The 14893-nt window shown below is 37.6% G+C and overlaps 1 protein-coding gene across 3 annotated transcripts in view; it reads left to right on the top strand.

The window, feature by feature from the left end:
• The window catches only part of tubgcp5 (tubulin gamma complex component 5), an 81351-nt gene that overhangs the window by 54423 nt on the left and 12035 nt on the right, over positions 1-14893 (top strand). For all 3 annotated transcript variants that reach the window (XR_010018763.1, XR_010018764.1, XM_063054536.1), the window contains exons 14-21: positions 755-959; positions 2960-3148; positions 3960-4142; positions 8679-8763; positions 8867-8987; positions 10610-10776; positions 12117-12242; positions 12535-12623. Coding sequence is in view for 1 of the 3 variants with exons in the window: in XM_063054536.1 (XP_062910606.1) it covers positions 755-959; positions 2960-3148; positions 3960-4142; positions 8679-8763; positions 8867-8987; positions 10610-10776; positions 12117-12242; positions 12535-12623 (1165 nt within the window). In the remaining 2 variants the exon portion in view is untranslated. The remainder of the gene's footprint in view (positions 1-754; positions 960-2959; positions 3149-3959; positions 4143-8678; positions 8764-8866; positions 8988-10609; positions 10777-12116; positions 12243-12534; positions 12624-14893) is intronic.

Genomic DNA, 14893 nt, shown 5'->3' with positions numbered 1-14893 from the left:
TGTTATATTTAATAATTAATTTTTGAGCAGTGATCTTGTGTTATTTTATTTAGTACAAAAGCCTCAGTATTTTGTATCACAATAAAATTACTTACGTGCGTAGTTTAATAAATCAGGTAAAAAGCATAAAATTCGCTGTGTGAAAATGGGTATGTTCAGATCAATGATATGAAAAATGACTTTCTGTACTTCCAGTTTTAAGACAGGAAGGCAGACATCTTGCTCTCTGGATTTGGTCAGTAATTAAATTATTTGAGGCTTCATTTTAACTAGTTTAATTTCAGCATAACAGATTTGCCCTTGAAACACTGTTGAGGAATCGAAGCAGTGTGCCACTAGCCTCGATGCCTTGCTCATAGTTTCCCTAAAAATTTGTCCTGTAATGACCAAGTGCCTTGACCTCTCCCTGATGTGCCTGGTTTTCCTCCTTTCCCCATGCTCCTCCCATTTTCATTCCCTATGTCTTTCTATACCTGCTGTGAATTGTACTTAACTGATGCATCCACTCCCTTTGGCAACTGTCCAATCAGTTAGTCGAGCAGCCTGTCAGTCTGGTTGGCAGTGAGGACAGAAATATACTGAAGAAAAAAATACAAGAGATACTGTTTTAAATTTTCAGAGCCTTCAAGAAATTCATGCCTCCTCACTTCCCATTTGTGTTTTTTTCTTTCATTCTTCATACAAATCATACATCCATATTATTAAGGGAATAGATGTAGTTTTATGAAATTCACTTGGCACATTTTCTTTGTAGATGCTGAAAGAAAAAGTTTGTATGCGCTATTCCTGGAGTCACTTCAGTCCTGCCTTCGTTATGGGGAGGGTGCTGAATCCTGTGAACGTACGGTTCCAGAGCAACAAGCCACTAAAGAAAGCTTGATCAAGGTGCAGTCTATAGTTGCTCGGCACCTTGAACTCGATGATGTTCATGATCCTTTATTAGCAATAACGTTTGCAAGGTAATGCTTCAATGATTAACAATGATTATTGTAAGCACAAGTGTTACTGTATACTGTATATATTTGGTGAGCCACTGGCATTTGGATACTTTATTTTTGGTAACTTCCTTTCACCCACATTTTGTACTGATCAAGATTGGCATTGTGAATGTACATACTGCACTTCAAATGCTCCCAGATTAGACATTAACATCTGCATAATTGTACATTTTGCTATTGTAGGCTTCTCCCACTAGTAACTACACAACAACTCCATAAGTCTCATTTTCCTAAAGCACATTAGTAATGACTCATTAGCTTAGGCATAATTTCAAAAAGACTTTTTGTTGTAAATTGAAAACAAGATGTGCTTCCTACAGACAGAGGAGGAAGAATCAGTAAGCAGATGATCCTAGTCTGCAGTAATGAGCTATTGACAGACATCAAAAGTACATCACTTATAATTGTGATAGGCATTGTCATCATTTGGAACTCATGGTGCATAACCTAGCATTTTCATTTAGACATGACTGTTTCTTGTATTCGCCCAGTCTGCTGAGTTAACTCATAGTCTTGGTACCAAAATGAAATTCCAGCAAGTACATTTCTCAATAGTACATTGATTGGGGAGACTTTACCATCTCTTAAACCCTTATCACAGGAAGTTGCACTTGCCGAAGAAGTCTGTGTATTTAAAACTGCAACTTCAGTTTCACCGTTATCTGACACGTGATACTAGATTGTGGCTGCTCTTGATAATATTAGAACATAATATTTTTTTCTGCATTGACAGCTGTAATTTTGCAAAATATAAATAGAAAATGCTTTCTATAATATGGAAATCGATAAGTATGTGGGACTTTACAAAGTGCAAATGAGCTAATATATATTAGTAGTAACCTTTTTTTTCTGGATCTTATCAAGTTTATTGGGAATGGAATAGTTGCCATTCTGCGGATTTTCTCAATAAGTAGCAAATTTTAACATCCTTGTCCAAAGATGTTAAGTGTAATTTAATGTGAATATATTATGATATAGTGGAAGTTCAGAGTTCAAATACACTACTAGATATGGGTCACCACGGTTGTATAGTAGTTAATGCAATGCTATTACAGCTTGGAGTTCAGAGTTCAGTTCCAGTTCCTCTGTAAGAAAGTTTGTATGTTCTTCCTGTGTGCATGTGGGTTTCCTCCAGGTTCTCCAGTTCCTCCTGCAATCCAAAGATGTATTGGTTAGTAGGTTAATAGGTCATTGTACATTGTCCTGTGATTAGGCTGGGGTTAAATCAATGGGTTGCTGGGCAGTGCAGCTCAATGGACCAAAAGAGTTTTTCTGCGCTGTATCTCTAAATAATAAGAGCAAAGTATCTGTGGCGTTTTCGCCGTTACATGATACATGATCTAGCTGTGGCTATTCTTGATAATATCAGAACACTTTTTTGGCATTGATTGGTCAGCTGGTGGCGTAGTGGCATCGGCGCCGGACTTCGGAGCGAAGGCTCCCGAGTTCAAATCCAGCCGGCTCCTTTGCACGCTTTCCATCCGTACTGGGTTGAGTGTCAAGCTAGCAACTTGGCCTCATAAAAATAAGAAAGCCTGCTAAAAATAAATGCCATCATGACGGCGTCCCAATTACTCCACTTGGAGTTAAGGGCTTTCTTCTTCTTCTTCTTTGCATTGATAGCTGTAATTTTGCAAAGCATAAATAGAAGATGTTTTCTATAGTGTAGAAGTCTATAAGTAAATTTGTGCTAATGCTGTTGGTTAATTTTATTAGAGACTTAAGGTACTACTACTGTTCAGCATCTAAAATATATTAACTGATTTCTCAAATTTGAATATTTAAAATATTATTGGTCAATGAAAAAAGTATGCCACAGTAATATTACACAGAAATCTTGAATATTCTATAGAATCCTTCTGTGGTATTTAAAATGTAATGCATTTGGTGTATGAATACTAATTCAACTGTAGTAAAAATCCTGATGTGACAATTTATTGTCATTGATTTAACTTTTGCAGGTTATACATGGAACAAAATGATTTTCATGAAAGATTCAGCAGTGGCGATGTCAATGTGGATAGATCCTCAGAATCAGTGACCTGCCAGGCATTTGAGCTCACGCTTCGCTCATGTTTGTATCCTCACATAGAGAAACGGTACCTGGAATGTTGCGGAAAATTAATGCAAACTCTGAAGACAGATTACAAGTAAGAGAAAACGTAGTATTATTCTTGTACTTGAGATGCAGTTAAGATTAAGCTAATATAATTAGTTAAAGGCAAATTAAAGTTACATGTTTGTGCTCTAAAGTTATTGCTTTGCAGTTATCTAGCACAAATTATTCAACTGTTCATATCCTAATTTATAATAAAAATTCAGCTGTCTGAAGCTTTAATAAATGGTACTTTAGAGGGAACAGCAAGGCCAATGTTGGGTTAATTGGCACAATTTGTTTGACTGGCAAACAAATCAGAAACAACATATATGATAAACGTGCCTCAAAATTAGACTGTATATCCAGTTTGGTCTTTCATTTCTACAAGAATAGACAAATATTTAAAAGTCTAGCTTAATTTCTTTCTGAGTTTTGCATTTACATTAGTTTATGTTATTTTATATTTTTGTTAAAAAGACAAAGACTATAGTCATGATTTTATTGATTCCATAATTAATTTACATTTCAAGTACTTTAACTGCAAGTTCAGATATCTGATATCGAGACTAATTATTGTTTGGTGCAATGAGAAATATTTTATACCCCAGCCAACAGTGCCCTTTTTCTAGGGGTTCACATGCTTCAATTAACAGCAAGAAAATGAAATGAGTGGAATGAATTGTTGAACTTTTTTCAATGCTTTATTGAACTTGCCACCTAAAGCTCATTCTCATTTTTTTCTTGCCTGACTCTGGCTAATTATTCATTTGAAATTAATGGAATTAAACCATTTTCCCACATTGGCAATTTTTGAGGGCAAGGTGTTTAAAAATAATGTAATTAATAACTGTTTTTCCCTTCAGGCTTGTGGAATATCTTCAAGCCATGAGAAATTTCTTTCTCTTGGAAGCTGGAGAGACCATGTATGACTTCTATGTAGCTATTTTTGATAAAGTAAAGGAGAAAGAATCCTGGCAACACTTGTCATTTTTAAACGGCCGGTTACAAGAGGCAGTTGGACAACGCTATCCTGAAGATAGCTCTCGGTAGGTTCACGTCTTTCGATTTCCTGAAGGTATTTAATCAAAGACATTATAAGTATTAGTGACCTTGGAGAGGATTTGATGTTCTTCAAATAGTACCATGATTGGGACTAGGCAGAAAATGGTTCAGCACAGCCAAGAAGGGCCAAAAGGCCTGTTTTGTGCTGTAGTTTCTATGGTTCTATGATATCCATCTGTTAGGTTGAAATTACAGCCATGTTTCACCAACAACATTTGGTTCCAAAACTGATGAATTGTAGTGAAATACATTTAAATTAGTTAATTGAAATTTATTCCCTATTCTCCAAAATCTTGTTCTAGATCAGGACATTGAAAAGTTTCTTTGCAGTAGGTAGAAAAATGACAAGCAAATGAGAATATAGGACGTACAGACCAGGAACAGGTCCTTTGGCCTCCAGTGCTGTGCCAAACCAAATAAGTTAGTAATCAATTGGCCAACTAAACTAATTCCTTATGTCTACATAATGTCCATTTTCCTCGCATTCATGTGCCTATCTAAACATTCCTTAAAAGTCCCTGCTGTATCTGCCTCTACCTCCACCCCAGACAACGCATTCCAGGCACCAACCACTCTGTGTTTAATAAAAACGTGCCTCTCGCGACTCCTTTAAAATTACCCCCCTCATTTTAAATGCATGCCTTCTGGGACAAAGATACTGTCTGTCTACTCAATCTATGCTTCTCATAATCTTGTAACCCTTTATCAGATTTCCCCTCAGTCTCCACCAGAAAAACAACCCAAGTTTGTCCAACCTCTCATTATAACACATGCCTTCTAATCCAGGCAGCATCCTGGTAAACCTCTTATGCACCCTCTCTAAAGCCTCAATATTCCCCCTATAATGGGGTGACCAGAACTGTATGCAATACTTCAGATGCCACCTAACTAGAGTCTTATAAAGCTGCAACATAATTTCCTGACCTTTGAACTCAGTGCCTCGACTAATAAAGACAAGTATGCCATATGCCTCCTTAGCTACCCTATCAACCTGTGCAGCCACTTTCAGGGAGCTATGAACTCGGACTCAAGATCCCTCTGCTCATCAACGCTGTTGAGGGTGTTGCCGTTAACAGTGTACTGACTCAACATTTGACCTACCAAGGTGCAGAACTTTACATTTGCTCGGGTTTAGACAAATAGATATACTTTATTGATCCCGAGGGAAATTGGGTTTCGTTACAGCCGCACCAACCAAGAATAGAGCATAAATATAGCAATACAAAAACCACAAACAGTCAAACAACAAAATGCAAACTATGCCAGATGGAAAATAAGTCCAGGATCAGCCTGTTGGCTCAGGGTGTCTGACCCTCCACAGGAGGAGCTGCAAAGTTCGATGGCCACAGGCAGGAACAACCTCCCGTGCCGCCCAGTGTTGTATCTCAGTGGAATATGGCCGAAGTCCAACAGCAAAAAGTTCAATATCCGGTCTACAAACATGTTCCTCGATCGTAATATGACCCGGATTGCACCATCTGTTGTTAACCAGAACAGTAAGCACCCAACTCCTTTACGCTTACCGTTCTCAGTGCACTTCCGGTCAACCCGAATGGTCTGGAAGCCGTCCATGGAAAAGTTTTGATGGGGTATGTCCTCGTGCAGCCCCGTTCCAATGAAACACATAACATTGCACTCCTGAAATGTTCCCTGACGCCTGGCTAGTGCCGTGAACTTGTCTATTTTATTACCCACCGAACTCCTCTTCTCCATAAGTCTCTATTGTCTCAACCCGGTCCTCTTTTCTCGCCTTTGTGATCCCCCTCTGCATCCTCTGTGTGTTTTCCTCTAGATTTCAGCAGGGGAGTCCGCCGCTCTGCTCGCTAAACCGGCTGGCATAAGCTCAGTCAGCTGGTCCCTGGAGTACACAATGCGACCATGCTTCTCTCCCGCTAATGAAACGTGTCGGAATGTAACTATTTCCAGCGCTAAAAACCCAAATAAAACTCTCTCTACCAGCATGTGAGAGAGGATGCAGCTTCCACGTGTTACCGTGAAAAAAAACAAAAAAAAAACGTGTTAAAAAGTAAGAAGAAAAAAGTAAGAATACTGGTTGGAATGGCTGTAACAGGCAGCATGCACGACCGGCGCATGCGCACTGGATTCATCTGCCATTTCTCCGCCCATATCTGCAACTGATCTATATCCTGCTGTATTCTTTGGCAGTCATCTAATTTTTCACAACATTACCAAATTTCATATCATTTGCAAACTTACCATCTATGTTTTAATCTGGGCATTTATATATATTACAATAAGCAGAGGTCCCAGTGCAGATTCCTGCAGAACACCACTAATTACAGACCCTGAGCTAGAATAAATCCCTTTGACCATCACCCTCTGTCTTCTTTGGGCAAACCAGTTCACTATTGATCCCACACATCTTAATCTTCTGGATGAGACTCCTATGATGGACGTTGTCAAACGCCTTACTAAAATCCATGCAAACAACATCTACAGCAGTACCTTCATCAATCACCCTTGTCACCTGGTTTTAAAAAAAACTCAATCGAATAAGTAAAAGATGACTTGCTCCATACAAAGCCATGCTGGCTCTCCTTAATTAGGCTATGGTTTTTCAAAAGCTCATAAATCCAGTCCCTAAGAATCCTCTCCAGTAACTTCCCTAACACTAATGTGAGACTCACCAGTCTATAGTTTTCAGGATTATCCCTAGTTCCCTTCCTGAACAGTGGAACAACATCAGCTACTCGCTAGTCTTCCGGGGTCTTGCCTGTGACTAGAGAGGACACAATGATATTGGATAAAGCTCCAGCACTCATTACTTGCCTCTCTCAGTAACCTGGAGTATTTATCATCAGGCCCTGGGGACTTTATCCAACTTAATGTTCTTTAAGAGACCCAACATTATCTCCTCCTTTACTACAAAATGCCTCAGCATATGAATGTTCTCAGCGCTGATCTCCCTATATTCCACGTCCTTCTCCTTGGTAAATACTGATGTAAAGTACTCATTAAGGACCTCACCCAAATCTTTTGCATCTAAACAAGTGTTCTCCCCTTTATCCTTGAGTGGTCCACCTTCTCCCTAGTTATCATCTTGTTCCTGATGTACATAGAGAATGCCTTGGGATTCTCTTTAAAATTGCTTACCAAGGACTTTTCATGGCCCCTCCTGGCTTTCCTAATTCCCTTCTTGAGTTTTTTTTCTCTGACTTCTTTATAATCCTCCAGGACTCTGTTTGATTCTAGCTTCCTAAGCTTTACATACTTCTCCTTTTCTTCTTGAGTTCATCACATCCCTTGACATCCAAGATTCTCTTATCTTACCGTCCCTGTCCTTCCTTCTGACTGGAACATGTCTGTCCTGTATTCTGTACAGTTGGTCTTTAAACAACACCCTCCACATATCAGATGTGGCCTTGCCCATATACAGCTGTTCCAATTAACTCTTCCTAGTTCCTGCCTAATTCCATCGTAATTTGCCCTACTCCAGTTTAATATTCTCCCACAAGGTCCATACTTATCCTTATTAATAATCATCTTCAAACTGAAGGGGTTGTGGTCACTGTTCATGAACTGCTTACCCACTTACAGGTCAGTCACCTGGCCAGCCCAGGTTCATTTACCAACACCAGATCCAGTATATCCCCTTCTCTGTTGGATTATCTACATAATAATTTAAGAAACCCTCCTGAATGTGCCTTAAAAAAAACCCTGCCCCATCTAAACCACTTGCACTGGTAAGATCCTAGTTTATATTAGGGAAGTTGAAGACCCCATGACAACCCTATTGTTTTTACACCTTTCCTTATTCTGACTGCATATCTGTTCCTCGATGTCCTGGTGATTATTAATTCTGTTGTACAATCCCATCAGTGATTACATCCTTCCTATTTTTGAGTCCTACCTATATAGACTCAGTTCCATTATGTCCCTTTTGAGTGCAGCTGTGATACTGTCCCTGATTAGTAGTGAAACACCCCCTCCCCACCTTTTTACCTCCCCTTCTATCTTTTCTAAAGTATCAAAACCCTGGGATATTAAGCACCCATTCCTGTCCCTCTTTCAAACAAGTCTTTATAATGGCCACAAAATCATGGTTCCATGCACTGATCAATGCTCTAAGTTCATCGCCTTTACCCGTAATACTCCAAGCAGTACAATATACACACTTCAGACTATCTGCCCTATTCTTTCTGATGTGGTGCTCTGGTTCCCATCCCCATGCCAAACTAGTTTAAACCCTCCTGAGTAGCACTAGCAATCCCAGCCAGGATATTGGATCCCCTTTAGTTTAGCTGCAATCTGTCCATCTTGCACAGGTTGCCCCTGTTTGAATATTCCTCGTTTGTTTTTGTTTTAAATTTAAACTTTTGTCCTGAAGCTCCTGACAAGCCACTTGATAAAATGAGAGTCTGACGCACATCTTGTAAGGCATGACCATCCACTGTTATGCAATTGGACTTCAGTGACTAATTCTTATCCAATAATTATATTTTGTTTGTAGTTTATATTTTGCTTGGTATTTTCATCTGTCTTTGAACTTTCATTTCTAGGTTGTCCATTTATTTAGAAAATGTTGACATCGGCAAAAAGAGACTTCCTGTGCATTCTATTGATGGTCTCACATTGAGCTACAAGGTGTGTTTAAGGTTCTTTCTCTCAGACATTCAAGTATCAATTTGAATTGGTTTGCAGTATTGCTCAAAAGGTTGCAAATTGTTTTCTTTCTTTTTGAAAACAGGTACCTTGGCCTGTTGATATTGTTATCAGCTCAGAATACCAGAAGATTTATAATCAAGTGTTTATACTTCTGTTGCAAATTAAATGGGCTAAATACAGTCTTGATGTTCTGAGGTTTGATGGTAAGATAGACTAATTTTTCATAAGAAAAATTTATTGGTAGTGATGTGCTAGTAATATCCAATAAAGCTTAGATAAGCATACGAATAGGAAAGTTTGAACAGGATATGGGCCAAACACAGTCAAATGGGACCAGTTTAGATCGGCATCTTGGTTGGCGCGGAGAAGCTGGGCTAAGGGGCCTGTTTCCACGCTGTATTAGAACATAGAATACTACAGTAGATTACAGGCCCTTCGGCCCACAATGTTGTGCTGACCCTCAAACCCTGCCCAGCTTAAATTCCTCCATATACCTGTCTAGTAAAGTCTAGTACTGCTCTATGTACATTTACCCTTACCCCCAGGTAAAAATAAATATGCCCGATAATGTTCTAAAAGTATTTATGAATGCAGTAAAATTTTTAAATACTATTCTACTGCAGCTGCTTTAAGCATTACTGATTAAGGAATGAAAGTTATTTTTGTCCTCTTAATCTATGTGAAAATGTAAATGGTTGTTACCATTATCAAAGTGTTGTCATTACCAGAGAAAACTGTTGTCTTGCTTACCAGATAAGCCGTTGCCAACATTTATATGATAAATGTGTCTTTCTTCTATCCATTTCCATTCCTTGGGATGCCGTTTTGTAATAGTGCTTGTCTGAGTATTGAATTGCATGAATCTACTTACCAAAAAAATGCATTTGCAATTATTTTCCAAATTATCCATGTCATTTTATTCAATGTAGTTGGAGAGTTTTAGGCATTTGCTGTAATTTTGAATGATTCTTGGTATTAAATCTTCTCCCAGAAATTGATTTGGTTATTTTTATGCGATTAATTTGAGTTGTAGAAATTGTACCAGATGAAAGACCAATTTAATTTACCTACAGCTAATTGGAACATAAGAAACAGGAACAGAGTTGCCCAATCAGGTCTTTGAGCTTGTTACATCATTTAATAAAATCAGAGAGCTTTGAATTGGCATGAATAATGTTGATAAAAGTCTGAGTCTTTTCCCTTTTAAATAGATTGGGTAAAATTTTTTTGAAATATCAGTTCAAAATTTGAGGCATTTTCAATTGCTCGTGGGTATTATTGGGCTGCAGGCACTGAGAAAATAAGCTTTCCATACTTATTCAACTAACTCACTAAAAACCTCAGCTGCAGCAGTTGCCATGCTTTATGTCCCTAGATAAGTGAAGAGGAAATCAGTTCAGATAAAACATTCCTGATTAACATTTAATAATTTTTATTTTTTATCCACTTTTTAAACTCTCATTTAATCTAACTTTGTTTTCTTTATTTTCTCTCACAATTTTAACTTTAGTTCATCTAATTTGATGAGGGAGTAATATACTGCTTGTCCTTAACTAGATGGCTAGCTGTCTAAATTTTCAGATTGCCCTGTGTATAATTTGCAGAGAGGAAAAAAAAAATTGAAGACTATTAGACATAGGAACAGAATTAGGTCCGTTGTGCCTGCTCCATTTTACTTGAATTTAATGTGAAGAAAAAAATCCGAGAAGGAACAAAATATTTGACAACCTCGAACTCTGTTCCATGGGAATTTTAAATGCATCGTAATGTGTATGTACATTGTGAACTATAAAATTATTTATTGTTCAAACAATTGTAATTACAGAATGTGATGAAGCTTATGATAAAGCGCAAGCAACTCTTATTAAGGATTCCAGTTGGTCATTTCAAGCACAGAAGACATCTGTCAGACAGCAAATTCACAGGATGTTTCTGCTTAGAGTTAAACTTATGCATTTTGTCAACAGCTTACATAATTATATTATGACACGGGTGAGGCTTTCTTTGTAAATGAGAAAAGTTAAATTATTGTAGTGATTGTTCTGATGAAGTATAAACCATTCTACTCTTGCCAACATAAATTTGATTTTTTTTTCCTGGTAATTGTCTGATGTGTTAACTTCTTTGCAGCTGAATTTTACTTTCACTTTTCCGAGAATTAACCTGTTAGCTTGTTTCTTTCTTTTTATTTATTTGTACATCTTTCCCTATGTAAATTTCTCAAAGCACTATCTGTTCTTTTTGTCAATTCTTCTAGGGTAGTTTGTTTTCATTTTAATGTTATAAATTTAGTATTTCAAATCAGTCAGATTGTGACAGAAGAATTTAGTTCATTCATGGTATCTGTTTAAGCCCTCACATTGATTCTCCTTCTGAACTCCATGTGCCTAGAATTAGCATATGCCCACAATAGACACTGCAAGCCTAGAACACAGGGCTTGCATAGCTTTGAAAAATTTGACAAACCAACCTCCAAAGTGCAGTAAACTAAGCCCTAATTTATTTTTTCCCTTCTTCTCTGTTTATTAAACCTTCTGCCACTTGAGACATGGAAATGGTTGTAATTGGGCTGTTGTAACTTATAGTAATTTTTATAATTTGCACTGTACTGCTGACACAAAACTCAAATTTCATGACATATGTCAGTAATAATAAAACTGCTTCAGATTCAGCTTTTTTTGTGGATAAATCCTAAGCTTAAGATATTTAACTCTGTTGAAATTAATAGCTATAGGCAAATTAATGAGAAAATAATTGGAATTTTCTGTCATCCTAAATTCCCATATAACAGCAATACAGCTTTACATTTAACTGCCTGTCAAAGCAGATTTTTTTTCTGTTGATGTAATTTAATTTTATTAAAAGTGAGTAGTATGAACTATACCTATACAAGTTGTCTGTAAACACTCATGTGCTTTGGCAGCATGTTACCCTGAAATACTTCTATGTGGTTTATTAAGCTGTAACCTAACTTCGTCATATTAAAAATTGCAAAATTTAGTGGGTTTGGGGTTAACTCATTTAACTGGAAGGAACTTTACATTGATAAGTGGCATCAAAAGCTACAAGAGACTGATTGGTTTCTTTATCTAGCAAACATTCGCACTGTTACAAACTTAAGTATAATTATTTTAATTGTCACATTGTGAAAGCAATAATACATGTAGTAAAACATAATTTTATTTTTAATTTTAACTATTTTGAAATCCATTGATTTCTGTTTCAAGGCTGTAATATTTACTGTAACATTCATATATTTTACATGATGTATGTTTTTAAATATGACTACTCAATAACTAATTGATACTAACTGTTCTTTACTATGTTTTTAGATATTACATAGTACAGGTCTGGAGTTTCAGCACCAAATTGAGGAAGCTAAGGATTTGGACCAACTGATAAAAATTCATTACAGATATTTATCTACAATTTATGATCGTTGTTTACTGCGGGAAAAAGTAAGCTAATTTGATTGTTCCGAGTTTAAGGTTCCCTGAAATTTGAATCTTGATGTTCTGAGACCGCTTTTGAGGTAGATTTTAACCATGTAACAATTAGAAGGAATTTTCTAACAAGTAATATAACATTTTTGCATGAAACATTGTTGCAGTAATCAGAAAGACAGCCAGTAAGTAATTTTATCAAAACAAATCCTTTCAAATCTGCCTAATATATTTCAATTATAGTCACTTGAACAGATTATGCTGTTACATGTGGTATTTAATAAATGTGTTACGAAATTTCTTTCAGATAAGCTTTGTGAAGGAAGCAATCATGAAAGTTCTGAATTTGGTTCTAATGTTTGCAGATCGCTGGCAAACTAGCTTAGGAGCTTCAAAGTACGTAGCATGTATCTTATGTTTATGATCTTTAAATATTGGCAATTGTACATTAAAATACTTCTTTCAATCCTCCACCTATAGATTGAAAATTCAGCATTACTGAAGCAGCCCAGAAGTTACTAAAATGGAGTAAAATGTGTTTGTATTTTGTTCTGATGATATGGAGTAATTCCTTAAAATGAGAAATAATGTCTTATCATATTCTGCAGGTTCAGAATCAGGTTTATTATCATTGACATATGTTGTGATATCTGGTGTTTTCCAGCAATAGAATGGTGGAATACATAAAATATGCTATAACTTATTGTAGGAAATAGATATTTAAAAAAGTAAGTAAGTAGTGCAAAGAAGGAAAGCAAAAATAGTGAAATGGTGTTCATGGGTTCATTGTCTGTTCATAAATCTGATGGTGGAGGGGAAGAAGCTGTTCCTAAAACGCTGAGTGTGTGTCTTCAGGCTCCCGTACCACATCTCTGATGGTAGTCATGAGAAGAGGGCATGTCCTGTGTAGTAGTGGTCCTTAGTGGTAGATGCTCCCTTTCTGAGGCACCAACTTTTGAAGATGTCCTCAATGGTTGAAAGACTAGTGCCCATGATGGAGCTGGCTGAGTTTACAGCCCTTTGCAGCTTTTTTCATTCCTATGCAGTGGCCTCTCCATACCAGAAGGTGATTCAACCAGTTGGAACACTCTCCATGATTCATCTGTAGAAATATGTTAGAGCCTTTGGTGACATACCAAATTTCTTCAAACTTCAAATGAAATACAGCTGCCTGCTTGCCCTCTTTGTAATGTTAGGCCCAGAATAGATTTTCAGAGATGTTGACACCCAGGAACTTAAAACTGTTCACCCTTTCCACTGCTGACCAGTCATTAAGGACTGGTGTGTGTTTCCTCGATTTTCCCCTTCTGAAGACCACAATCAATTCCTTGGTCTTACTGACGTTGAGTGCAAGGTTGTTTTTGTGACACCACTCAACCAGCTGAACTATTTCGCTCCCATACGCCTCTTCGTCATCTTCTAAGACTCTGCCAGCCACAGTTGTATCATCAATGAAGTTATAGATGGTGTTTGCACTGTGTCTAACCACTCAGACATGGTTGTAGAGAGAGTAGAGCAGCAAGCTAAACACAAATCCTTGATGTACGCCATTGTTGATTGTCAGTGAGGAAGAGATGTTGTTTCAGATCTGCACTGATTGTGCTCTCCCATCGAGGAAGTCAAAGATTCAGTTGCAGAGGAAGATATAGAGGCCTAGGTTTTGAAGCCTGTTGATTAGTACTGAGGGTATGATAGTGTTGAATGCTGAGCTGTAATCAATAAACTGCATTCTGACATTCAATAGGTATTGCTGTTTTCAAGGTGGTCCATAGCTAAGTGGAAAGCCAATGAGATTGCATCCATTTTAGACCTATTGTGGTAGGCAAATTGAGATGGGTTCAGGTTCTTGCTTCGGCAGGAGTTAATTCTAGACATGATCAGCCTCTCAAAGGACTTCATCACAGTAGATGTGAGGACAATTGGGCAATGATCATGAGGTAGCTCTTCTTGGGCACTGGTAGGTTTGATGACCTTTAGAAGCAGGTAGGAACCTCCAACTGCAGCAGTGAGAGATTGAAGATGTTCTTGAACACTCCAGTCCATTGATTTGCACGTTTTCAGTGTCCTACCAGATATACCATTGGGGCTTGAGGCCTTGCAAATGTTCACCTCTTGAAAGATGAGTGTTGAGCTCATCTGGGAATGAAGACTAACAGCCGTTTATAATCACAAACAACAGGAATTCTGCAGATGCTGGAAATTCAAGCAACATACATCAAAGTTGCTGGTGAACGCAGCAGGCCAAGCAGCATCTATAGGAAACGTCGACTGCGCCTCTTCCTATAGATGCTGCTTGGCCTGCTGCGTTCACCAGCAACTTTGATGTATGTAGCCGTTTATAATGTTAAGTTTCACTTAGTAGGAAGTGATGGCTTGAAAACCCTGCCGGAGCTGACATGCATCCGACTTTATCTCTACTTCACTCGGTTTTGCTTTATCACTCTTAAGATAGTCTTCAGTAGGTTGCACCTTGTCGTCTTGTAGAGTTCTAGATTACTGGTCTTGAACATTTAATTGCTGTGCGCATTCCTCAACTTTGACTTATTTTCCTGATCTCCGTGTTACAGTGATGCATTCCAACTGTTTGGCTATTTTTGCATCACCTTTTGAATTAGTGTTGGCCATAGAAAAAATGTATTTTATATCTTTTTATTCATATTATTTTT

Source organism: Mobula hypostoma, chromosome 7, assembly GCF_963921235.1.
Source record: "Mobula hypostoma chromosome 7, sMobHyp1.1, whole genome shotgun sequence".
Classification (NCBI taxonomy): domain Eukaryota; kingdom Metazoa; phylum Chordata; class Chondrichthyes; order Myliobatiformes; family Myliobatidae; genus Mobula; species Mobula hypostoma.
Note: the sequence above shows the minus strand (reverse complement) of the source record. Positions and strands in the feature narration are given on the sequence as shown.